The 26,697-nt window shown below is 52.1% G+C and overlaps 1 protein-coding gene across 4 annotated transcripts in view; it reads left to right on the top strand.

The window, feature by feature from the left end:
• Positions 1-26,697, top strand: part of ACOT7 (acyl-CoA thioesterase 7) — a 135,221-nt gene that overhangs the window by 64,028 nt on the left and 44,496 nt on the right. For all 4 annotated transcript variants that reach the window (XR_635607.2, XM_003891032.3, XM_003891033.2 and 1 more), the window contains exons 4-6: positions 293-384; positions 6,801-6,915; positions 15,704-15,790. Coding sequence is in view for 3 of the 4 variants with exons in the window: in XM_003891032.3 (XP_003891081.1) it covers positions 293-384; positions 6,801-6,915; positions 15,704-15,790 (294 nt within the window). In the remaining variant the exon portion in view is untranslated. The remainder of the gene's footprint in view (positions 1-292; positions 385-6,800; positions 6,916-15,703; positions 15,791-26,697) is intronic.

The following is a 26,697-nucleotide window of genomic DNA, read 5'->3' as shown; positions in this document are numbered from 1 at the left end:
GCCAGTTTTAGGGGGCATACCTTGTGATGGGGGTGGGCCCCACGCAGCCTCTCTCCGTGGGCTCTGGGGTCTCTTGTTCTGTTTGTCCACACTCACATGATGGCAGCACTCCCCGGCCAGGATGCTGAAAAGACCTTGGGGCCTTGGGGGTTGGGGGCCAGAGAGGTAGTACACAGTGCGGGGTGTTTTGGGTGCTGGGACCGGGGGCCGGAGCAGCATCTGCCACGTGCCTGGCTGCTCACACCCCTACCCCGTCTCCTGGGCATCACTTATGTGATTTTCTTCTCTTAAGGTGCCAAAAAGCTGACCAATAAGGCCACCCTGTGGTATGTGCCCTTGTCGCTGAAGAACGTGGACAAGGTCCTCGAGGTGCCTCCTGTTGTGGTAAGGTGCCCCTTCTACTTCTCTCTTGGGGGCAGATGGCAGAGATCAGGTCACCTCGCCTGATGGTGGGAGGCTTGTTCAGCTAAGGGTCCCAAGGGAGCAACAGGTCAAAGCTGGGGCACAGGGTGCCAGGTCCGCCAGCAGGCAGTGTCCCCTCTGGGCTGGGCAGGGCATCCCTGGCTCCACAGGAGTTTCTGTCCTGCCTTCGAGGAAACACGGGTGGGGAGGAGACATGTCTGTGTGGGATCTTCTGGTGTATGTTTAGTTCATGCTGGGAATGTGAGCGCAAGCTGGCCCAGAACCTGTGGACGTAAACGTCCCTCCAACCTAGGGACCTTTTTGTCACACTCCCTAACCAGAGAAAAGGCAGTGACAGGATTGTGATAGTGATGTGTCCTTCTTTCGGGAGCCAAGACCACCAGGCTGCCTGGGCCGGGCCGGCTGCTGCCCCGTGGGCCCTGCAAGCTGGTTCTGATCTCTGCTTCTGACGCAGTGGCCGTGGAGACAGCTCTCCTCGTGTGAGCTTTGGTCTTTCTCCCTCCTTGTCCCCTGCTGGCGTCTGCCTCCTTCTCTGAGTTTCTCTCATTTCTGGCTTCGCTGTGATGGAAGCACCTTTCTTTTTTTTTTTTTTTTCCTTTTGAGACGGAGTCTCGCTCTGTCGCCCAGGCTGGAGTGCAGTGGCCAGATCTCAGCTCACTGCACGCTCTGCCTCCCGGGTTCACGCCATTCTCCTGCCTCAGCCTCCTGAGTAGCTGGACTACAGGCACCCACCACCACGCTTGGCTAATTTTTTAATTTTTTTTGTAGTAGAGATGGGGTTTCACCATGTTAGCCAGGATGGTCTTTATCTCCTGACCTCATGATCCACCCACCTTGGCCTCCCAAAGTGCTGGGATTACAGGCGTGAGCCACTGCACCCGGTGGAAGCATAATACCGGTTCATTGTGTTGTCAGAGGAGTCCCGCCATGGGTGGGCCTGTGGGCGAAGCCTGTGGAAGCTGCACGAACAGACTCTTGGAGGGGAGACATTGGGAATAAAGAAATTTAATTCATTCCCTAAAAGTACTCCCTCGCCTCCTTCTCCTGTGCCCCAAGTTCACTGGCGAGTCCAAGGACAGGTGTGACCAGCTCCTCCCGCAGCCTGACCCTGCAGTCCACAGGCCCAGCCCCCAGGAGGAACTCTTCTTAGAGGGAAGGAACCAGGATCCTGAGTCTCTGCAGTGTGGGCCCCGGCGGGGAGCTTTTCCTCCGGCTGAGATATATATAGAATACATTTTTAGAAATAATAAAACTGAGAACCAGATTGTCAGGAATTGGTGCCTGCTCTTTTTGCTTCCAGACCCAACAGAGATGCTGGGTGTTCCTGCTGCTGCCGGAAGCCCTGGTCCCCTCCCCAGTGTTTGCCAGGCACAGGCCACTTTGGAAGCCCTGGTCCCCTCCCCAGCGTTTGCCAGGCACAGGCCACTTTAGAAGCCCTGGTCCCCTCCCCAGCGTTTGCTGGGAGCAGGCCACTTCCCGCCTGTAGGAGGCCTGGCTCTTTGTCTTCCTGTGGCCCCCGGGTCACCAGGGCTGATGGGACCCCAGTCCCTGCTTCCGCTGCCCATGTGAGACTGGGAGGTACTCCCTGAGACGTGCTTCCTGCCCTCTCTTCTCTCCTCAGCTCAGTGTCTGACCAGGCACCCTGCCGGGGTCTCCTCAGAGGACAGTGAAGGTCTGGGTGGGGTGTCTCCCCAGGTGGGTGTGGCTGGCTGCCGGGTCCAGCTGCTGTTTGGCCTAGGTTTGTTGTTGTTGTTGTTGTTGTTGTTTTAAAATCTTGGTGACAGGGGAACCCTGTCCACATTTAATGGGAAGGGAAGGGAAGGCTGGTGGCTGTAACTTTGGTTTTTTTTTTTTTTTGAGACAGAGTCTCGATCTGTCGCCCAGGCTGGAGTGTAGTGGTGCAATTTCGGCTCACTGCAAGCTCTGCCTCCTGGGTCCACGCCATTCTCCTGCCTCAGCCTCCCCGGTAGCTGGGACTACAGGCACCCACCACCATGCCCGGCTAATTTTTTATATTTTTAGTAGCGATGGGGTTTCACTGTGTTAGCCAGGATGGTCTTGATCTCCTGGCCTTGTGATCTACCCGCCTCGGCCTCCCAAAGTGCTGAGATTACAGGCGTGAGCCTCCGTGCCTGGCCGCAGCTTTGGTTTTATGAGAGCAGGATGGCAGCATGCCAGAATCTGGCCAGCAGGCGGGGGCTCAGGGTCAGGGTGTGGAGTCCGAAGTCTCACGCTCCCGCCTGAGTCAGTGGCCTGGGGCTGCTGTGACCAAGTGCCACTGACTGGGTAGCTCTCAAACAATAGAAGTTGATTCTGTCACAGTTCTGGAGGCCAGAAGTCCAAAGGTGTGGGCAGGGGCCCGCGCCCTCCATTGGCCCCAGGTGAGGATCCCTCCTGGTCTCTCCAGCGCCGGGTGGCTCCAGGCGTCCCTTGGCTGAGGCTGCGTCCCTGAAGCTTCTGCCTCCATCTTCGCACAGCCTGCTTACAAGAGCACGGGTCACTGGGCTTAGGGCCTATCCCATTCCGCTGTGACCTCATTCTAACTATTTACAACTACAAAGACCCGGTTTTTGGAAGTGTTTGCATTTTGAGGTTTCAGGTGGATATACATTTTGAGGGACACTGTTCAACCCAGTGCAGCAGCCCTCGGTTCAACACCCTCCCCCGTCTCTTGTTCTTTGTGGGGCTGTTATCCTCTCTCCCTGCTTCTTGGCTGAGATGGAAGTTGTGGTCATTTTCAGGCAGTGCTAACTCGGGGTGGTTGAAGACCTAAGGAGCAGGGGTCAGTTGGGGGCTCCTGACTGTTCTCCGCAGAATTGCAAGCACACCCACCCCCACGTTTATTCTCTTCTCTAAGCCCTTGGTGTTCAGTGAGCTACATCACATGTAAATATTGAGACATAGCATTTAACGGATTTAATTTTCAGATGCTATGCAATTCTGAAATCTCTCCCAGGCCCCATGCCTGGCTTTAGCATCTCATGGTACATCTCAGGCGGGTGATACCGAGGGGCGCGTCTGGACCTGAACACAGTCGCTTTTGCTGCCTTGTCGCTTGGGATCGATGCACCGAGAGCTGTTGGGTTTTGGCCAGTGGAGGGGACGGGTAGCTTCAGACTCCCCTGGCTCCCGTCCCCTCGCCGCAGGGACAGGGCGCTTTCAGCGTGGCCCCTCTTAGCCTCGCCTCTCCTTGCCCAGTAATTAGCTCCCTCCCTCCCACATCCTGGAGGAGCTCCCGGTTGCTTTTTCATTTCCTTTGTATAGTGGGTTTGATGAGACATAAATATCAACTTGGCCTTGTCAAGGAGTTGTTGAAACCATTCCACGGAGCTGAGGCAGCCAGAGCTGCAGATGGGAGAGGCTGCACAGTTCTCAGCTGCAGCTGTTGCTCAGAGCTATTTGCACTGTCTTCCCCCCAACACATGCTAGGCCCACATAGTATAAACCTCCCGCTGATTTGGAATCTGGGTCTCCTGTTTTTCACTAGTGGGCCCAGCCAGAGGCCTGCTTCGGAGTCCCGGAAAATGCAGCTTCCTTCCCTGGCTCCGGTGAGCATATGCTTATCTGCTGGTGGCCTGGCCACAGGGCTGTCTTATATTCCGTGGGCATGCTCCTGCGGACCTTTCTACAGCCATCCCAGATTTAGGAAAATGTACATCCCTGTATCTATAGATATGCAGATATATATAATATGTATACACATACAGATAGAGATGTCACATACGTATGCATGTAGATATCTTGAACACACATGCGCATACACACACACGCTCTGGTTTCCTGGATGTGTGCATCTCCCTGGAGGAACCCAGCTGCTGGCCGTGTGCACAGTCGTCCAGTGCAGGACATCTTTTCTTTGTTCCACCTTCCTCCCCAGCCTGCCTGCAGCTTTCCCAGTGAGCATGGAACTTCGGTGTCCCTGTGATGGGCCTGAGGGGCCCAGGATGACTGGAGGGGCAACCGCAGCCCTGGACATGCTGAGTGGCCGTCGGGGGTGGATGCTTTGGTTTTTTTCAAATGTCTGAATACGTGCTTGAGCGAAGAGGTTCACAGCCTGTCTCTCAGACATTTGGGCCACACTGTCTGCTGCTTCAAATCAGTTGGGTTTGATGAGCCCTCGGGGGTGAGAATTAGGTGCCAGCCATCATTAAAATGTTCCAGCGGTTTTGTTCCCAGATGGAAAGGCAGCGTTGGGGAGTAGGCCTGGCTTCTCCTCGTGGCTTGTGTCCAGGACCGGGCCCCATCATTTCCCTGTGTGCCCGCCAAGCCCAGACAAATGTACTGGATGCCACAAGGATGTATTAGACCAGGGGGTTGCTCCTTTAAAAAAAGTTCCCTTTAAAAGGCATTTCTTGAGGATGCTGAAGTTCACCCACCAATGTTGCTAGGTAGACACACAGCGCAGACTCTCCTCTCACAGTCATGACTTCGCTGGTGGAACATTAGGACGTGATTTATTTATGGAGGAAAAGGTTGAATTATCCACTGCAACTTAAAACACTCCCCACGGTTTGCTTCTTTTGAACAAACCCTTCAGCTCCCTTCCCAGCCTCTTTTGAAGATGGGTTCTCAACTGAAGATGATGGATAATTAAGCCGAGGAATGGTGAATGGTGCTCAGGCCCTGCACAGTTTTGGAGCTGAGCCATGAGCAGGAATTATCGAGATGTTTAAAACTGACTTTCGAAAGAAGGCCTAACACAGCCATCTGAAGTGAACTTGCTTAGGTCAGAGGGGCTTCAACAGGCGGCCGGGAGGGGCCCAGAGGGGCCCTGGGTTCTGTGGCTTCCCCACAGGCTCAGCTGGAATGGTTGGGTGAGTGAACGGTGAGAGCAGAAGTTGAGGTTAATCAGAACAGCCAGGTGGTAGTTGGCCCCTGGCCAGGCTGTCAGGGAGGGAGAAGGTCCTGGGGGATGGAGCAGGCAGAGGGTCTGGAACCGGCCTGGGGCCAGCACACAGGCCCTGAGGGCCCCTCTGAGGTCCCATGGGGAGGGAGTGTGGTGCGTCCCCTCCACTGTGCACAGGAGGGCAGTGAGTGAACTGTCTGTTATGTCCAAGAAATGCAATATCCCCTGTTGTGTCCTGGGACTCAGGAGCTTTGGTTTTTGTGCTAAGAGTTGGCATTTTTTATTTTATTTTATCTTTTTAGATGGAGTCTCGCTCTGTCGCCCAGGCTGGAGTGCAGTGGCGCGATCTTGGCTGGCTGCAACCTCCACCTCCCGGGTTCAAGCGATTCCCTTGCCTCAGCCTCCCGAGTAGCTAAGACTACAGGTGCCCACCACCATACCTGGCTAATTTTGGTATTTTTAGTAGAGACAGGGTTTCACCATGTGGCCAGGAGTCTCGAACTCCTGACCTCAAGTGATCCACCCGCCTCAGCCTCCCAAATTGCTGGGATTACAGGCGCGAGCCACCATGCCCGGCCTGTGCTGAGTCTTATATTCACATTTATTTTTAACTTCCGGGGTCAAAAACCCCTATGATCCATTCAGAGAGCCTCGGGGGGATGGTTCCATCTTTGACTGCCTGTTCTCTACTAATATACAGGCTGTTCGATTGGCCAAGGGTCAGCAGGGACACACACAGCTCCTGCTCTGTCATGGCCCTGGGAGAGTAGGTGGGGCCTTTTTGAGGATCCCTTTATTCTGGAATGAATCCTAGGAAGGAATGGGACAGTGCAAAATGATTTTAGGTAACCTAGAATCAGTATGGTTTTAATAGTGGGTGCAGTGGCTCACGCCTGTAATCCCAACACTTTGGGTGGCTGAGGCAGGTGGATCACAAGGTCAAGAGATTAGCCTGGCCAACATGGTGAAACCCCGTCTCTGCTAAAAATACAAAAATTAGCTGAGTGTGGTGGCAGGCACCTGTAGTCCCAGCTACTGGGGAGGCTGAGGCAGGAGAATCACTTGAACCCAGGAGGCAGAGGTTGCAGTGAGCTGAGATCGCACCACTGCACTTCAGCCTGGGACAGAGCAAGAATCCATCTCAAAAAAAAAAAAGAAAAGAAAAAAGAAAAGAAAAATTGGGAACAAGCTAAGTGCCCACATAGTCACAAAAATTACGTTAAATAGATACACAGTTGCTTTTAAGCTCCACATACAGCACCACAGAGCTTTTTATATATTTGTAGACATAAAAGCAATTCCAGGAAGGATCTGAACCAAACATGTGACCCAGGTTCTCTGGGGAGTGGAGCCACGTGGGATTTCACTCTTTCTGTATTCTTATTACTTATATTAAGCACACACAAACAGAAAGAAAGATAGTCCCAGTTATACAAGGCCATGTGACATAAGGGGCCTGGGGTCGTGGCTGCCTGTAGAGGGGAGGAGGCCGTGTCCCGCCTGGGCCTGACCTGTCTGTGGTTTCCCACAGTATTCTCGGCAGGAACAGGAGGAGGAGGGCCGGAAGCGGTATGAAGCCCAGAAGCTGGAGCGCATGGAGACCAAGTGGAGGAACGGGGACATCGTCCAGCCAGTCCTCAACCCAGGTAAGAGACGCGGACGCCAGCAACAGGTGCCGCTCCTCACTGGGGATGCATAGGAGGCAGGAGCTGGCTGGGCCTATGTGAGCCTCCTGCTTGAGGTTCCCCCAGCACTGAGCATGCTCTCCTGGAACCGGTTTCTCTGGGGTCCCCAGGGAGGGCTGTCTCCCAGCCCTGCCCTGAGCTGTGTAGACCCCTCCAGTCACACAGCTGGAAGGCGACCTGAGCGACTCAGCCAGTCCCAGGAGGGCACTGTGCATGGGGCCTCCATTGCCAGGCAGGCGGCGTGCACCTGTTCATGAGGAATTTATTTTTGTTGTATCTTTTCCTTATGTTCGCTCAGTGGCTTATTCTTTTTTTTTTCGAGCTGGAGTTTCTCTGTGTCACACAAGCTGGAGTGCAGTGGCACAATCTTGGCTCATTGCAGCCTCAGCCTCCCAAGTAGCTGGTATTACAATTACAGGCACATGCCACCATGCCCGACTAATTTTTGTATTTTTAGTAGAGATGGGGTTTCACCAAGTTGACCAGGCTGGTCTCTAATTCCTGATCTCAAGTGATGAGCCTGCCTTGGCCTCCCAAAGTGCTGGGATTACAGGTGTGAACCGCCACACCTGGCCAAGTGGCTTGTTCTTGATGGGATTTCCAACTCATCCAAAAAAGAAAAAAATGGCAGCAGCTGTTCAAGCGCCATTTCTTCCCGGCCCCACTGTTCAGACATTGATTGGAGGAGTGGCTCTGCCAGGCAGGCACTGGGGTCTGTAGCATGCCCAGCTTCCCCGTGGTGTTGGTCCCTTCTGCTGTCCATCCTCTTGCTCTCATGTCAGGGTGCTCTGGCTTTAACAAAATGTTCATCCAAAATGTAAACAAAGGCATGATGAGATGTTTTGCCTGAAGCAAGGACTTTCTACCCAGAGAAATCCCCGAGTTCCTAGAGAGAATTCAGGACAGGGGGCCTAGGGGAGCGTCTGTCCCCCTAGGAACAGGGTGAGCCCTGGGGGGCAGGCAACGAGCATTACCCCTCTCCCTACTGCACACATGGCGGTCACGTTCTAATAGTGGCAGGAGAATTCCCTGTAGGATGCGCTGTGTGCTTCTCTGCCTCCCTGCAATGGCCTGGGCTCATGGCACATTCGTGCTCTGTGCTGGGTTCCACAGCCGTCCTCACGCGGGACTGCAGCCTGGGGAGGGTTTGCTGCCCCCACCATGCCTTGGGAGACGCCGGCCATGGTGGATGTTTCAACATTTTGCCTCCACCCTCAGCAGCGGTGGAGGACCTGCCTCAAGTAATCCCTTTTCCCCTTGTGTATACCTGTGACGTGGGCTCCACTCTGGGGTCCACCTGCTCCTATCCCTGCCGAGAGGCGCCCTGGCACCTGCTAACCCAGACTCGGGGCATTGTTATGGCCGCTCACCTCCCTTGCTTGGTCCACATAAGCACCAAGGGGAACTGATGAAAATCCAGTGGGCGCACAGATTAGAGCATAGCTTTCCGGGCTTGGCTGCTGGCGTGCAGCAGGCGTGTGCTTGTTTTCTGGGTGGGTCAACTTGAGGCTTGAACAGGAGTTTGTGTGTCTTTAGTCTCACGTTTGTGTCTGTGATCCAGTCTGTGCTCCAGCCTCAACTTGCCAAAAGCGGACTGGTTGTCACCTTAGGCCAGTGGGACTGGGTAGGTCGGTTTCTTTCCTGTTGGGGAAACCACTGTAGGTTTCTTCTGTTTTCACGTCTGCTTTTTAACAAACACAGAAAAGAAAAGAAAAGAGGGAGGGGAAAGGAAGGTGAAAGGAAGGGAGAAAGAAAGAAAAAAAATTAATCCATCGGTATTAGTAGAAAGAATGGTGCTGCTTTGATGAAATCCAAGTGAAGATATATCTTTTTTTTTTTTTTTTTTTTTTTGAGACAGAATCTCGCTCTGTCACCCAGGCTGAAGTACAGTGGCGCGATCTCAGCTCATGGCAAGCTCCGCCTCCCAGGTTCACGCCATTCTCCTGCCTCAGCCTCCCGAGTAGCTGGGACTACAGGCGCCCACCACCATGCCCGGCTAATTTTTTGTATTTTTAGTAGAGACGGGGTTTCACCGTGTTAGCCAAGATGGTCTCGATCTCCCGACCTCGTGATCCACCCGCCTCGGCCTCCCAAAGTGCTGGGATTACAGGTGCGAGCCACCGTGCCCAGCCGAGATATCTTTTAAAAATAAAATTTAAATAGACAGTGAGTTTATCAACACAGCCATACACCAGACAGGCCTGGAGGCACGTGCTGGGGCAGACAGTGTGTACTTTTGGGAGGGCAGCCCAGCAGTCAGGTCAGACACAGGCCCCAAGAAATGTGATGGGATGGGAGCAAGGGGAGGTGTCTTAGGAAAGGCACCAACACAGTGCCCAGGGCCAGAAGATATGTCCACATTCAAATCCCTAGAGCCTGTGAATGGGACCTTATATGGAAAATGGGTCTTTGCAGATATAGTTAAATTAAGGATCTTGAGATGAGATCATCTGGGTTACATAGGTGGGCCCCAGATCCAGTGATCGGTGCCCTTGTAAGAGACAAGAAGAGGCTATGTCTAGCCTAACACAAAGGGGTCATGGAGGAGAGGGTTGGGTGGAACATGGGGGCTGCCTGGGCCTACCTTTTCATGAGTGGTTTCTGGAGAGAGCTTGGGGTGGGTGCCAGACCCCGGGGGGAGTGGGTAGCACTGCTGGGCTCACTGTGGCTTTGAGAAGCCCAGCCTTTAACTGACCCTCAGGGACACTAAAATTACTCGAGGTTTTCAATCAGTTTAAATTCCTTTACTTGTGGGATTCTCTTCTGTTTGCCGGCCTCCGATTGACTGTAAATCTGCATGCGATATTTTTCAGAATGTGTTGTTCACTATCACAATGGGCCTCCTAAATCTCAAGATTTCCTGATTTGTATGTGCTTTTATTTTTACTTTTTTGTTTTATAAAAATGCGTCTTCCTCAGATGATTGGATTAGAGATGGTTTTTAAACGTTTCATAGGAAGTCCCATGTCCATTCTTTCTTGAGCATTTCTGAACATCTGCGTCTTTGACTCCAGTTTCCTAGTAGAGCCGGCATCTCTGTGGCAGGGCTTCCCGGTGCCCTCGGGAGCCCAGGGATGGGCTCATCTGAGACCAGCCTGGTCTCCTGTGTGGTGGCTTAGCCTGAGTTGGGTTTGGCAGGGGTGTCCGGGTCAATGGGGAGCAGCAGCTCGGGGAGAAAAGTGTGCGTATGTGCTTGGCACTGGGGTCTTTGTAACAGGTGTGACACATGCTGTCCCATCCTGTGGAAGGACCCTCCCTCTCTGCCCTGGAGAGACCGTCTTGGCCTTTGACTTGCCTCCTCCCAGCCCGTCCATCCCACATCCCAGACCTCACCCTAGAGCCAGAGTGCAGACTGTTGCCTAGCAACCTCCACAGGGGCGGCCTCGTCTTTCAGGTATCTCAGAGTCTAAGAGTTCCTTAAAAACCCTTTGTCCAATATATACACCTATAATTTGTCCATATACATTTTTTTTTTTTTTTTTTTTGAGACAGAGTCTCACTCTGTTGACCAGGCTGGAGTGCAATGGTGCGATCTCGGCTCACTGCAACCTCCACCTCCCAGGTTCAAGCAATTCTGGTACCTCAGCCTCCCGAGTAGCTGGGATTACGAGCATGTGCCACCACACCCAGCTAATTTTTGTATTTTTTGTAGAGAAAGGGTTTCGCCATCATGGCCAAGCTGGTCTCGAACTCCTGGCCTCAGGCGATCCGCCTGCCTCAGCCTCCCAGAGTGTTGGGATTACAGGCGTGAGCCACCATGCCCGTCCAGAAGTCAGACCTTTCTCAACACTGCTTTTTCTCACCGGATAAAGATAAAACCCACACAGGATCTCCTGGGCAGACACCTGTGTAAACTAGCCTGGCGTGCATACCCACCCTCTGCCCCCAAGGCCTTCTGGTCAGGGACAAGACCTCATGTGTTCCCTGCCCAGGACAGCTGGCACTCAGAAAGGGTAGCTCATCCTACCTAACGAGCCCCAGGCTGTTGAACACGCCAGCCCACTGCGCCACGAAATGACTGGGACTCATTTCAGGTGAAGACGGGTCCTTTCTAGGTCTGGCCTTAGGCAAGTAATGTTTCTCAGCAGCCAAAAAAGCTGGTGGGATGAAGGGTGGTCCTGACCCAGAAGTTGATACCTGGGGTCTCATAAGTGTCCAATGTCACTTCTTTTCTTTTCCTTCTCTTCTTTTCTCTTCTCTTTTCTTTTCTTTTGAGACAGAGTTTTGCTCTTGTTGCCCAGGTTGGAGAGGAATGGCACAATCTCAGCTCACTGCAAACTTCACCTCCCTGGTTCAAGTGATTCTCCTGCCTCAGCCTCCCAAGTAGCTGAGACTACAGGCACCTGCCACCACGCCTGGCTAATTTTTGTATTTTTGGTAGAGAGGGGTTTCGCCATGTTGGCCAGGCTGGTCTCAAACTCCTGACCTCAGGTGATCCACCCCCCTCAACCTCCCAAAGTGCTGGGATTACAGGCATGAGTCACTGTGCCCAGCCCCAGTGTCATTTCCAAGGCTTTGATGTGCCTGTGGGTCACGGTTGCTAAATTGTGTCACCACAAATCATATGTTGAGGTCCTGACCCTGAGTGCCTCAGAATGTCACTGAATGTAAAGAAAGGGTCTTTAAAGAAGTAATTAAGTTAAAATAAGGTCATTAGGGTAGGCTGATGTCTTTACAAGAAGAGGAGGTTAGGACAGACACACACAGAGGAACAACCCTGTGAGGACACGGGGGAAGGCGGCATCTACAAGCCCAGCAGAGAGGCCTCAGGAAGAGCCAGCCTGCTGACACCTTGGCCTGGGACTTCAGCCTCCAGGGCTGAGACGAATTTCTGCTGTTTAAGGCCCTAGCGTTTGGTGGGCACTCTTTTACAGCAGGCCCAGCACACAGGTACTCCACACAGAGAATTTCAAACTGGCTCCCCTGCCTTCTCTCCTGGTCACTGTTAGCTGCCATGTGAGTTTCCTCATTCCTGCCCTGGGCTTGCCCTCATGCCAGGGTGTGTGGGAGAAGTAGCCTGTCATGGAGCCAGAAGCAGAGTAGGGGAACCCCTCCCAAGAAGCCACATTCTGGGGACCTCCCCACTCAGCCCACCCTCCTGAATATGTGTCAAGAGGTTCTTGCATCTGGGCCCCTCTGGGAGCTGGCGTGCAGGGGCGCCATCTCAAAGCCAACCAACAGACTCCTCCACGCACCCAGGCTCCTGGGAAGGAGCCCCTGGAGGCCCCGATGTCCCTGCATCTCAGCCAGTTCACACCACCTGTGGCTTGGCCCAAGGGAGGGGATGCCTGTTCTCCCACCTGCCGCTTCAGCATGGACCTGCCAGGATCTAGGGGTGTCCAGAATCAGCCTGCAATTGCCGAGGGCACCTTGGGCCTCAGGGAAATTTAGCACACCCTGAAACCCATGATACCACGAAGAGCGAGGAGCGGGGCTCTGAGAAGAGGCCAGAAATTGGCGGCATGAGAGGACTGGAAAAGCCTATTGTTTATTGACCTGGGAACAGAAGGAGACTGAAATCAAAAGCCCATTAAGACAGCCTTGGCCGGGTGCAGTGGCTCATGCCTATAATCCCAGCACTTTGGGAGGCCGAAGTGGGCGCATCACGAGGTCAGGAGATTAAGACCGAGGTGAAAACCCATCTCTACTAAAAATACGAAAAATTAACCGGGCACAATGGTGAGTGCCTGTAGTCCCAGCTACTCAGGAGGCTGAGGCAGGAGAATGGCGTGAACCCAGGAGGCAGAGCTTACAGTGAGCTGAGATCGCACCACTGCACTCCAGCCTGGGCAACAGAGCGAGACTCCGTCTCAAAAAAAAAAAAAAAAGACAGCCTTGTGTCGAAAATCAGATTAGAGTGTGGTTTACCCACCAACGTGTGTCTTGAGAGAGTGAGAAAGGCAGTGGAGTGGGATGGAAAAGCAACAAAATATACCAGGCTTGAGCATGACACTTGGAAAGAATGTTGGGTGTGGTTCCTATCACATGGAACTGACTGGAGACAGACAGATCAGATGCCTACTAAGTTTATGAGGAAACTGAATTTGCCTGGACTGAAAAAAAGCTTTTGACTGTTCAAACTTTAAAGTAACCTCCCCAAACCTAGATGAGCAGGAGGTAGGCCGTGGGCCCTATTTCCCAGTGCCCGCTTGAATGAGGCCATGGTGGATAACGAACAGGGAAGAACCTTCCAGGAGGCTGAACCAAGGACCATGTAGTTCCTCCCCAAGAGTGGAATCAGGGTCTAACCAAGGACCCTTCTCCATGGCCATAGCTCAGACCCTAACAGGAGTCATCTCTGCTTGGGCCAGGGGCTGCTGGGTAGCTCCTGTGTTCTTTTCTTTGCTGAATGAGTGTGCTCTTCTGCTGCTGTATAAAGGGTGCAGGTGCAGGTAACTCATTTTCTTAGTTCATTGGCTGGAGGAACATGAAAAATTGCATCTAAACACGATGGAGAAGACTGCATACATGTGACCAGCCGCTGTGCTCTGAGGTGAGCTCAGAGGCTGGATTGGGTTTCAGGTGGTCGTCCTTGAGGGTGAGGTGCTCTACGTGTGCAAAGAATACAACAGGGATCTGGTGACTGGAGGGGTAGAACCAAACAGAGATGACCAAGCCTATCTCCACACACAGCAGGGCCACGTTGCCCTGCCTCCTCTGCAGCGGGTGTGACAATACCACTCATGTCTAGAGTGTGAGCAGAGTGAAATGCTGCTTCCAGGCCTGACCCATTGAAACCTCAGGTGTGTGAGCCTCCCCGCACTCTGTCCCCTTCCAAGGTAACCTTCAAAGCTACCCATTAAGGGTAATGGAGCTACCAGACCAGAGGGGCCTGAATCCCCACATCTTCACCCTTTGGATGAAATCTACCCCACTAGGAAAGCCTGATTTGGACTTTACCTAAGCAAGAAATCAGCCTAACTGTGTGACCCACTAGGGTTTTAGGGTTTATCTGCTGCAGCAGTGACTATGATCTTGACTGACAGTGCCTCATCTGTGAACCTGCAGTTTCAAAATGATGTGAGGAGCCGGAACCAGGCGCCCAGCACAGCAGTGGGCGAGGTTTACATAGCCGTAAACACAAAACTCTCCTTTTCGGATCCCGTCCTGTGTGACAAGCCGTTTACAGGGCTTCGTGTGTGTTAGGTGTTTATGTAATCTTCACAACCCAATCGTTTCACTTTCACCATCTCTGGTTCCAGCTGAGGAAACTGAGGCGCAGGGAGGTTAAGTTCCCACGAAGGCAGCAGAACTGGGATTGAAACCCAGGCAGTCCAACTCCAGAACCTCCCTTCCTCCTCCATCCTCTCATGCTTCCCCCATGCCCTCAGCCCCCAAACTACTGCTTACGGGAGCAGGACTGTGGGCCTGGCCAGAGGGCCAGAGACATCAAGTGGAAGGAGCTTCAGACCCAGGGCCGAGCCCCTGGCCTGGCCATGTTCACCAGCCCTTGCACCCTTGTGGATGGCTCAGGGCGGATCTTCCTGGGTCTTGGCCAGAGCACTTCCTGACCCCAGAAGGGTGGATCCCAACCCAGAAGCCAGGGGCTGGGTGACCTGCCAAGACCCCACCTGCACTGGAAGGGCTGCGCCAGGCTTGGAAGTGAACACTGTTTTCAGCCCAAGGGCCAGGGATGAAGCAGGCATTCGAACTTGTCCGAGGCAGGGCTAATTTTGTCATCAACCCTAAAAATGGACAGCCATATGGCCACATAGTCCCTCCACGGTCAAAGCTGGACAACTGACAGCTATGAATCCGAAGAGCTCACGATAATTCCATTTTCTCTTGTTAGACAGAATAATAAGGATAACTGGCTTTTAAAAAAATTATATATTGGGCTGGGCACAGTGGCTCACAGTGGCCTGTAATCCTAACACTTTGGGAGGCTGAGGCGGGCGGATCACTTGAGGTCAGGAGTTCGAGACCAGCCTGGCCAACATGGTGAAACCCTGTCTCTACTGAAAATACAAAAACTAGCCGGGCGTGGTGGCGGGTGCCTGTAATCCCAGCTACTCGGGAGGCTGAGGCACGAGAATTGTTTGGACCCGGGAGGCGGAGGCTTCAGTGAGCTGAGATTGCGCCACTGCACTTCAACCTAGTTGATAGAGCGAGGCTTTGTCTCAAGAAAAAAGAAAGGTCTACCTTCTAGAGACTGGACGTTATATTTCATCTGCTTTTTTTCTTAAGTGCAGCTTCTTAAAGATATTTCAGGAGCAGTGCAGTGTTGGGTGACTGAAGCTCCTCCAAAGTATTTGGGGCTCTTGCAAGAGTGAGGTGATAGAGTAGTGAATGGGGTTGGGGGCTGGCCGGAGGGAAGAGCTTGTACCCTGGGCAGCTGTATGTTCTCAGGCCGGTGGAGTAAATTACAGAAACACTGTGGCACTTCTGGTAGGAAATGCAAGTCAGATGGTTAATTAGAGCCCGGTAGAGGGTCACACAGAGCCCTGGGACTCACAGCTTTGAGGTGTTTCGTGGCTACCCCTGGGCAGGGCCTTGCAGGGCACTGATGGCCCCAGAGAGTCTCGTCATGGCCCACTAACAGAATGGGTCATGAATCCTTGAAAACCTCTCCTTCACCAACTGTAGCCTGTTTGGAGACCATGGGTTTCCTTAAGAGAAATCATAGCTGAACTGCCTTTGAACGCCTTTGCTGACTATGCAGACCTCAGGGTGGTTTCGGCATTGTCAGACCATTCAGCTGTGGGAATCAGTCTACCCCATAACTAATCTCTTTTCTTTGCAATTCCAGAGCCGAACACTGTCAGCTACAGCCAGTCCAGCTTGATCCACCTGGTGGGGCCTTCAGACTGCACCCTGCACGGCTTTGTGCACGGAGGTAAGAAGGAAGTGCCCTGGTCGCTCCATTCCTGTCCCTTGGCTCGTTGTTGCTCCTCTGGGAGCCATGCTGCTGTCTGATACAGCTGAGGCTCTTGTGTTTGGTGAAGTATAAATTTAGATTTTCAAGAAGTTGCACAATAGGCCAGGTGCAGTGGCACATGGCTGTAATCCCAGCACCTTGGGAGATGGGAGGCAGGAGGATTGCCTGAGCTTAGGAGTTCAAGACCAGCTTGGGCAACATAGGGAGACCCCCGTCTCTACAAAAAAATAAATAATAAGCCAGGAGTGGTGGCCTGTGCCTATGATCCCAGCTACTGGGAGGCTGAGGTGGGAGGATCGCTTGAGCCCAGCAGGTCGAAGTTGCAGTGAGCTGTGATCGTGCCACTACACTTCAGCCTGGGCTACAGAATGAGACCCTATCTCAAAAAAAAAAAGGTCGAACGATAAATCACAGAAATACGCTGGCGGGTGGGGCGCAGTTGCTCACGCCTGTAATCCCAGCACTTTGGGAGACCAAGATGGGTGGATCACCTGAGATCAGGAGTTCGAGGCCAGCCTGGCCAACATGGCAAAACCCATCTCTACTAGAAATACAAAAAGTTAGCCAGGTGTGGTGGCGGCCACCTGTAGTCCCAGCTACTTAGGAGGCTGAGGCAGGAGAATCACCTGAACCTGGGAGGCGGAAGTTGCAGTGAGCCAAGATCACACCACTGCACTCCAGCCTGAGCGACAGAGTGAGACGCCGTCTCAAAAAAAAAAAAAAAAAAGAAAGAAAGAAAGGAAGAAAGACACTGGCACTTGTTTTTCAAATTGGTGATAAAAGTTAAACGGATGACTGCGTCACTGGGGAGGGTCACATGCAGCCTCGGGATCTTCTAGTTGTGAGATGTTTAATGCCTGCTGAGGGTCAGGTCAGGGCCTTGCCAGGGCACTGATGTCCCCAGAGACTAACATTGTGATTCACTGGCAGTGACTCGTTAATAATGTATTTCCTCTAATGTTTGCATTTATTTTTTCCCAGTAAGTGCAGATCTCTTCTCAAGCAACACAGGCCTTAAAGTTCCTCGCTCAGCTTCCCAGAGTTTGGGAAACATAGCTGGAACGCAAGAGGATTTAGCTCTAGGTTCACAGATGGACACTTTTTACTTTAATAATGTGTAATTATTTTTCATGATTTAAAGAAAATGTAGATAGCATATCAAACCCATAATTTCATGGCTACTGTAATTTTGAAGAAGACCAAAGTAAACTTTTAAAAACAAGTTGGTTGAAGAAAAGCATCGAGGAGATAAGATCATAGTGAAGTAGTATCAGTAAGAGCAGAAGTTGTGAAGGTGCTGTGTGGTTAATGAAGGTTGGGCACAGCTGTTCTGGTTGTACTGAGCTATTCATCTGTCCCGAGGCATAACAGGCACTTTTGCACAATGCTGTCATTTCTTTCTTTTTTTTTTTTTTTTTTTTTTTGGAGACGGAGTCTTGCTCTGTCGCCCAGGCTGGAGGGCAGTGGCACAATCTTGGCTCACTGCAAGCTCCACCTCCTGGGTTCACGCCATTCTCCTGCCTCAGCCTCCCGTGTAGCTGGGACTACAGGTGGCCGCCACCATGCCTGGCTAACTTTTTGTATTTTTGGTAGAGACAGGGTTTCACCCTGTTAGCCAGGATGGTCTTGGTCTCCTGACTTTGTGATCCACCCACCACAGCCTCCCAAAATGGTGGGATTACAGGCATGAGCCACTGCGCCCAGCCAATGCTGTCATTTCTAATTGCCTGGAACACCAAGTTCCCCTTTCTTCTCCGTTCAGAAGACTCCTATTTATCCTTCAAAACCCAGCTCAAATGGCACCACTCTGTGCTGGCTTACATTGATATTTCTACCAGGGACACCTCAGGAGCAGGGACTGGATCGTATTCTTTGTGTTGGCTCCAGCACCCACAGAGAGTTAAAGGCGTACCTTGCAGATACTTATTCCATGAATGAGAGGCACCAATCGCTTTCAGGTTTGGGGCAGTGGGTCTATGAGATGCAGTCTCACTCTGTTGCCCAGGCTAGAGTTCAGTGACATGATCTGATCTTGTCTCACTTTATCCTGCGCCTCCCGGGTTCAAGAGATTCTCCCGCCTCAGCTTCCCGAGTAGCTGGGATTACAGGCACATGCCACCACACTTGGCTAATTTTTGCATTTTAAGCAGAGATGGGGTTTTACTATGTTGGCCAGGCTGGTCTCAAACTACTGACCTCAAGTGATCCACCCACCTCGGCCTCCCAAAGTGCTGGGATCACAGGCGTGAGCCACCACGTCCAGCCCTGATGTCAGATATGTTTCCAAAGTTTGTTTCTTTTTTAAACTTATCCCCTTTTGTGTTTCTTTTTCCTATTTCATGATTGTTTTCCTCTTTACACTCAGCAGTGGCTGCACTGCTCTTAAATCTGATTAACTGTGGTCTTACCAAGGGAAGCGCCGCTGAATAACAGCACTTCCAGGCCTATGAGCATTGTGACAATCTGAGTATCTCGCTGCCCCGAGAACAGCTGTCGCCTCAGAGGCATTTCCTGTTTCCCCAAATCCTTATTGCCCCCATGTCTCTGTCCTCCCTCAAATTCCAGGGTGGGCAGCAGCTCCCTCTTCTGAGTCTGGCCGTCCCAAGTCCAGACTTCTGCCACTTCCGAGTATTGTGTTTGAGACTCACACAGCTCCATTCTGCCTGGAATTTGTGAAACTCTGTGCCACCAGTTTTGTTTATTTTGTCGACACGTTAGACGTTCTTCACTAAATGGGGCATTTCCGTCGTCACTGTCTACTTGGTGAAAAGTCCATACCTTTAAGCCCAGTCTTTCTTTATGTTCTGAAAGGCCTCCGTGAGATGCCAGGAGTGGGAGAAATCACTGGAAAAGCCCCTTGGAAATGTGCAGCATGTCATGTTCATTCACGGCATCTAAGCTGCTTCACTGATACAGGCACATGTTAAGATGTATGTTAAGAAGTGTTTACAAGCCGGGTGCGGTGGCTCAAGCCTGTAATCCCAGCACATTGGGAGGCCAAGGTGGGCACATCATAAGGTCAGGAGATCCAGACCATCCTGGCTAACACAGTGAAACTCCGTCTCTACTAAAAATACAAAAAATTAGCCGGGCGTGGTGGCGGGCGCCTATAGTCCCAGCTACTCGGAAGGCTGAGGCAGGAGAATGGCATGAACCCAGGAGGTGGAGGTTGCAGTGAGCCAAGTTTGCGCCACTGCACTCCAGCCTGGGCGACAGAGCGAGACTCCATTTCAAAAAAAAAAAAAAAAGTGTTTACAATGGCTTTACAATACTTAATGCCTATTTTAATAGGGATTTTGTCCCCACAATTTGTAAAAATCTGTCTAATAATTTTACCAAGCTTAACCTTCTCTCATAGGGCCTGGTAACTCACCAGGATCGAATGAATAAAATAAACACCATGTTGAAAACACAAACTGTGATTTTATTGATTTTCCTATAGAGTACTGTTGGCAAGAATGGTATCTAAAATCATTTGAATCAAAATCTTCACTAAACTGCAACTCACTAGATGCCAGTTGCAGAAGAAAATGTTGAAATGGATGCCAATTTGGCCTTTATTCTGTAATTTTAGACTGTGCATGTGTCTTTGAACAGCTGTGCCAGAGTCCCGTTTTCTGTGATTTCTACACGCTGGCTAGCCTTGGTCTTGAGGACTTTACACACAGGTCTGGGTGGTGATAAACTCGTGAAGGGTGGCTTGGAAAGGGAGGAGCTGTTCTGGCTGGAATCACAGGTAGAATGAAGTGCTCCCACCAGACACTAGCTCATTGCTGCTTTCCTGGTTGCACGGACAGAACCTCATGTCTTTAGTTAGGGGAATAGAAAAGATCTGGGGAGTGAGCCCGAGGGTGTGGAGGGTCATCATCCCGTGTGGGAGGAGGGTTGGTTGGGTCTCTGCCATTCTGGGTTGGTTGAAGGGCTCGTGGAGGGTGTGGAGCACAGTCATCGTCTCATGCAGGAGGAGGAGGGTTGGTGGTGTGTGTGCAGTTCTGGGCTGAAGGGCATGTGAAGAGGGCAAGCCTGGCTTTGGTTTCTGTCTTCCCTGAGTCCTGAGTGAGTTACTCCATGGTCCCCCACCCTCCTCCGTAGAGTGCTCGGGGTCAGCCCAGAAAAGACCAGTTTCCTCCCTGTTCTCCCCTCCCCTACCCCCACATTTGGTTGTACAGACTGAAGGGGTGACCCAGCAGATATCTGTGGGGGTTCAGACCTTGGGAGAAGGAAGTTCTTGGGGGTCAGCCAGTAGCCCCGTTCCAGGCAGACCGTGGAGGAGTCTTGAGCATGCGTTCTTCACTTCTCAACTTTTGGAGACCTTGGCCTTTTTCTCGGTACTTTATTTTTTATTTTTAAATTAATTATTTTAAACTTAAGTATTATATGGAAACGATCCAGAGGGCTTGTGGGTCTCTCTTCCTCCCATTGCTCCTGCAGGGGTAGCTGCTGTTTCTGGTTCAGGATTCTGTTTCCTAAGCATGAGGTTCTGTTGCTGTCTCTTGATGCGTAAGTTTCAGATGCGTGAGCCCCATCCCTGCTCATCAGGTGAGGTACTGTGATTACTTTCCCTAAAACTGTGTTACTACAATAGCCAACGGTTGCTTTGGGCCCTCCAGCAGCTCCGTAAGCTGCTCTCGGTACAGTCTGCCTGCCACGGAACTGTTCCCTGCCATGTTCCCTGGAGGGCTCCGCCTTCAGTCCTCCTCCGCCACGTTGCTCATTCCTTGCCTGCTCTAAACGGTTCTCCTGGGACGGCCTTTGCCACTCGCCTGGGTTGGATGCCAGGATTCATGGATCTTCAATTTTCCTCTTTGCTGGTTTTGGTGGAACATGTCCTCCAGTGACTTCCCAAGAAAGGCAATATATTAACTGGAATAAAGGCTCAGCTGCTGAATAAAGGCTCAGCTGCCACCCAAACAACTTGGCTTCAACAAGAGAGAGGACTTTTTCTTTTTTTTAACCTAACAATGCAGCTGTGAGCGATCCAGGGCCAATTGGCAGCCCCGTGGTGCTGGGGACCCAGGCTTCTGCTGCCCTGTGGCTCCGCCAGCCCTGGGGTACCCTCTTGGTGAGCCACATGTTGCCTGTCTCTTTATCAGCATCCAGCCCCAAAGGGGTGGAGGGCGTGTTGGAAACTGCACCCTCCCCTTTGGCCACAATGTCCTCATGGGGCCACATCTGTGGGTGGGTGAGTGCCGCTGGTCGGATGCGTCTGTTAGACATTGGAGTGACTAGTGACGGAAGGGATAGTCTCTGTCATGGGGCCTAGAGGGTCATCTTCCTGCACTTTGCATGTCTGAAACGACTTCTGGCTGAGCAGGGTGTTCTAGGGGAAGCGTTCCTTACAGGCCTTGGGAGGCTTTGTTCCATGTCTTCTGGCTTCTGAGGTTTCTGCTGGGAAATCCAGGGACTGTAGATTTTCCCTCCACTTTCTGGCCACAACCTCTACCTATCTGCTGTCCTGATCTTCCCTGCCCATTCCAGCCTTCAGCCCTTGGCCTATCCTTGATCTTCCAGGGACTTTTTATTATGAACCCGTTTATCTGGATAGCAAATCATGTGGTTTGCAGTTTCTGGGTGTTTTTTCTTTTTTTTCTTTTTTTTTTTTTTTTTGAGACGGAGTCTGGCTCTATCGCCCAGGCTGGAGTGCAGTGGCCGGATCTCAGCTCACTGCAAGCTCCGCCTCCCGGGTTTACGCCATTCTCCTGCCTCAGCCTCCCGAGTAGCTGGGACTACAGGCGCCCACCACCTCGCCCGGCTAGTTTTTTTGTATTTTTTTTAGTAGAGATGGGGTTTCACCGTGTTAACCAGGATGGTCTCGATCTCCTGACCTCGTGATCCGCCCGTCTCGGCCTCCCAAAGTGCTGGGATTACAGGCTTGAGCCACCGCGCCCGGCCTCTGGGTGTTTTTTCTAAGTGAAGTAACATCCTTTTCCACCTCTGGCTCACTGGGGTCACCCCAAGTGTTTGGTAGGTTGGAAGGGGCCCAAGAACTTGCACTGCCCCCTTGCTCCTTGCGATGCTGAGGCTGCTGGTCTGGAGTCCCCACCAGGCCGTGCCATGTCTCTCTCAATCTGCGCTCTAGGTCACCCTTCCTAGGCAGTTTTGGCAGGTGGGCTCACCTCTTGTGTAATTAAAAGTTTGAATTCCATCCATGGACAGCTTTTAAAAATTTTTTTGTGGGTACATAGTAGGTATATATATTTATGGGGTACATGAGATGGTTTGATACAGGCACACAATATGAAACTAGTACGCTGACCAGGCACGGTGGCTCACACCTGTAATCCCAGCACTTTGGGAGGCCAGGGTGGGCAGATCACTTGAGGTCAGGAGTTCGAGACCAGCCTGGCCAACATGATAAAACCCTGTCTGTACTAAAAATACAAAAATTAGCTGGGTGTGGTGGCGCGTGCCTGTAATCCCAGCTACTTGGGAGGCAGAGGCAGGAGAATCACTTGTGCCCAGGAGGCGGCGGTTACAGTGAGGTAAGATCATGCCACTCTAATCCAGCCAGCCTGGGTGACAAAGCGAGACTCTGTGAAAGAAAGGAAAGGGAAGGGGAGGGGAGGGGAGGGGAGGGGAGGGGAGGGGAGGGGCACATCATGGAGAATGGGGTATCCATTTCTTCAAGCATTTATCTTTTGTGTTACAAACAATCCACTTATACTCTTTTAGTTATTTTGAAATGTACAGTTAAGTTATTATTGACTATGGTCACCTGTTGTGCTATCAAATAGTAGGGCTTATTCATTCTTTCAATTTTTTAATTAACCATCTCCCCTGGCCCCTGCCAACCACCCATCCTGTAGTCAGCTTTGGAGCCTTCCCCTCCGTCTCAGGCTCCTTCCCGGGCCACCAGCTCTACCGAGGGAGATGCAGCCTCCTTTTGCTTAGAGCCTGCCCTTCCTCCCTATCCTGCCCTCTTCTCGCTTCTCTGTCAGATCCGGTTTGTATGTCTCCTGTGCTTGAGGTGATGCTGTTGGCCCCTCCCCTGAGAGGTTGAGCCTGTGGCCTCATCTCTACTGCCTATTAAGGTCACTTGGGGAACTCTTAAAACCACAGACACCCAGACCCCACCCGACAGGTGACCCAGACCCTGGGGGTGGGGGCGAGGGGTGTCCAGGAGCTGTAGTTTCCCAAGCTCCCCAGGGGATTCTCTGGGACAGGCTGGGGCAGCACTGCCACAGTGAACGTTCTACCCTGGGAAGGAGAAACGGCTGGGAGAAAGGGGCACTCCTGGGCTCACGGCTCCACGAGTGTGTTTCCCTTCTGCTTAGCAAGCAAGTTTCCCAGTTCTGAAATCCGTCTTGTCATCTTCCTGGGTACCCTTAAGTGAGCAGCCTAGTACCCATTTTGGGCTATTTTGAGAAGCCGGAAGAAGAACCTCATTCCTACAGTTAGTTATTGTGATCCTCCCTGAATTATACCACAAGAGACCCTAACAGCCAGGGACGGAGGGAGTTGAGATACCTTGAGGGGCAGATTGAACCCTGCGGACAGCGGCAACTCCAGCCCTGGCCTGGACCAGCTTTGTTGGGGAACTGGCCTAGCTGGCACCCCCCAACACCGCACATTTGGGGTACATCAGCCTGTCTCTCTCATTTCAGCCTAGATGTGGCCTTCACAGGGCCCTTGTCCGGGGGATGATCCTGGTGGTTCTGGTTGCTTCTCCAGTTCCTGTATCAGGGTCTTTAGAGCGTGAGGGGAATGGAGGGAGGGCACGGGTTGTTCTTTGGCTTAGAAAAGAACCTCAGCGTTTATTGATCACATCGGTTCTGAGTAAAAACTAACTCTGCTCTGAGACAGAAGTCAAGGTGGGCATCCTCATCGGGAGGGCTTGCTCGGCTCCCATGGTACTGGGAAGCACAGGATGGAGCATGTGGCAGGGAAGTGGGGCCACAATAGAGCTTCCTAAACTCATCTGAGCCTCAGAAACCATCTTAGAGCTCGTTAAAAATGCAGATTCTGGCTGGACGCAGTGGCTCACACCTGTAATTGCAGCACTTTGGGAGGCCAAGGCAGGTGGATAACTTGAGGTCAGGAGTTTGAGACCAGCCTGGCCATCATGATGAAATCTTGTCTCTACTAAAAATACAAAAATTAGCCAGGTGTAGTGGCAGGCGCCTGTAATCCCAGCTACTTGGGAGGCTGAGGCAGGAGAATCGGTTGAACCTGGGAGGTAGAGGTTACAGTGAGCCAAGATCACGCCACTGCACTCCGTCCAGCCTGGGCAACAGAGCAAGACCCTGTCTCAAACAACAACAACAGCAAAAACAGATTCCCCGGCCCTTCTCCTGGAGGTTTTGCTGCAACAGGGCTGGGCTGGGGCCCAGAAACCTGTATTTTTAGCAACAAGTGCTGTGGGTGGCTCTGATGATTCAGGGGCCTCAGAAACACACAGCTAGAGCATGGGTTTGTCTCCATGAATCCAGCAACCGTGTCCTTCCACCATGTCTGGACCTCTCCAGAGCATTGGACACCACTGACCTGGCCACCCTGAGATCCCCTCACAGGGTTTCAGGCTATTATGCTTTCCAAGTCCTTCGTCCTCCCACACTGGTGGGCACCAGGGTGGCTGGGGAATGGGCCCGGGCATCTGAATGTTAATTGCGCCCTGAGTGGTTCTGCCCACACCAGGTTGAGGACCCTGGGGCTCTCTGGAGGCTCTGCCTCCTCCTCTTTCGCCTGCCCCTGAGTGTGTGGGTATGCCCCTAAGGTCTGCCCTCGCCCTCTTCCCACCTTTTCTCCCACAAGCTCACCTGACCCCTCGGCCTCAGCTCCCGCCTCCAAGTGGCAACTGACGGATTTTCTAATATCCAGCTCAGTCGTTATTCCCAAGCTTCGGCAGCCTGTGGCAGCTTCACCTTGGACCTGCCCTTCCTCTGGATTCCCCACAAGCCGTCCTACTCCTGACTTCTGAAGGTGATATGAACGGTGCCCTGAGGCTGCGGCCTGCGGCAGCCCTCACCTAACCCAAACTCTCTGGCCCTCTCTCTCCTCCCCACCAGTGAGATAACGCAGGGATTATAAATAAACGACATAACACAGGGAAGACAGCACATGGGAGGCATTTAAGAAAGATCAGTTACTTTCATAACGTTTATTACATTTACTTTATTAGTTTTATTATTACAGACATAGAGAATGTTCTGCTCCGTGGAGAACTCAAGCTTTTTTCTCATATCCGGGGGAGCGTTTACAAAATAGGATCATGCACTTGACCACAAAGAGCATTTTAATTATAAGTTCCCTAAAGTGAGACCCATTAAGCCTAAGCCTCCTTAATGAGAACATAGCCCCTGGAAATTGAACACTTCTGCAAATAACCGCCGGCCAAAGAAAAAGTAACATCTGGACTTACGATTATGTAGAAGATAATGAAAACTGATTACTTCCTATCAAAATCAGGGAGAGATAGCTAAAGATGTTCTCTGAGTACAAGTGACAAACTTTGAGCTTATTACTTAAAAAGAAAAAATTAAAAATACCTAAGCGTTGGAACTGGAAAAGAAAAATAAAATCCACCCACAGGAAGGAGGTGGAAGGACTCAGGGCAGGAGCGGGCTGACTTTATGTCTCCGTCTGCGACTCTGGGTCCCTCCTCTCCCCGTATCTTGGAGCTGTCCTCCCAGCCCCCTACTGCAATCCCCCAAATCCAAGTCTTTAAAACACCACAGAACCTGTAAAGTTTGGGCCATCAGAGCTTGTTCTGCTGTCCCGTCCAAGTCCAGGCACCCTCTGGTTGCAGCCTACTGGGCACTGTCCTGGCACCTGGTTTGCAGCATGGGGTTGTGAGGTCATCACTGAGCCCCTTAACTGGGATGACTCTGCCTCTGCTGCCCAGGCTGGAGACCAGGTCTGTTTTGCCTGCTCTGCCAGCCCCAAGTCACAGTGTGCACGGCTGGGTCAAGGGAGTAAATGAAAGCCGACAGGGTGAGCATGACTGTTGATCGGCCTTGGTGGGGAGTGCTGTCATGGCAGAAAATAGTGGCCAGGACGTAGTGGTTTTCTGTTCTATGCTATCTTCAGTCTATAGTAAAGAGCCACTGGCTAGGCGTAGTGGCTTATGCCTGTAATCCCAGCACTTTGGGAGGCCAAGGCGGGTGGATCATGAGGTCAGGAGATCAAGACCATCCTGGCTAACACAGTGAAACCCCGTCTCTACTAAATAATACAAAAAATTAGCCGGGCATGGTGGCAGGCACATGTAGTCCCAGCTATTCGGGAGGCTGAGGCAGGAGAATGGTGTGAACCCGGGAGGCGGAGTTTGCAGTGAGCCGAGATTGCGCCACTGCACTCCAGCCTGGGTGAAAGAGCCACTGACCCTGCCAGCTATGAGAGTCTAGGAGGGTCTGGGGAGATGTACTGGCTGTGCTGAGAGCCCTCTGCCCGGTCGCTGCTCCCTCCGCCCAGTTGCTGTACCTTCCGTCCAGTCGCTGTTCCCTTCACCAGGTCACTGTTCCCTCCACCTGGTTGCGCTTCCCTCTACCTGTTGCGGTTCTCTCTGCCTGGTCGCGGTTCCCTCCACCTGGTTGCGGTTGCCTCTGCCTGTTGCTGTTCCTTCTGCCTATTGCAGTTCCCTCTGCCACGTTGTCGTTCCCTCTGCCTGGTCGCTGTTCCCTCCACCTGTGGCTATTCCTTCTGCCTTTTGCGGTTTCCTCTGCCTGGTTGCGGTTCCCTCCATCTGTTGCTGTTCCCTCTGCCTGGTCGTGGTTTCCTCTGCCTGTTGCTGTTCCTTCTGCCTGTTGCGGTTTCCCCTACCCGGTTGTGGTTCCCTCTGCCCTGTTGTAGTTCCCTCTGCCCAGTTATAGTTCCCTCTGCCTGGTCGTGGTTCCCTCTGCCTGTTGCTGTTCCTTCTGCCTGTTGCA

The sequence above is a fragment of the Papio anubis genome, chromosome 1 (genome assembly GCF_008728515.1).
Source record: "Papio anubis isolate 15944 chromosome 1, Panubis1.0, whole genome shotgun sequence".
NCBI lineage: Eukaryota > Metazoa > Chordata > Mammalia > Primates > Cercopithecidae > Papio > Papio anubis.
Note: the sequence above shows the minus strand (reverse complement) of the source record. Positions and strands in the feature narration are given on the sequence as shown.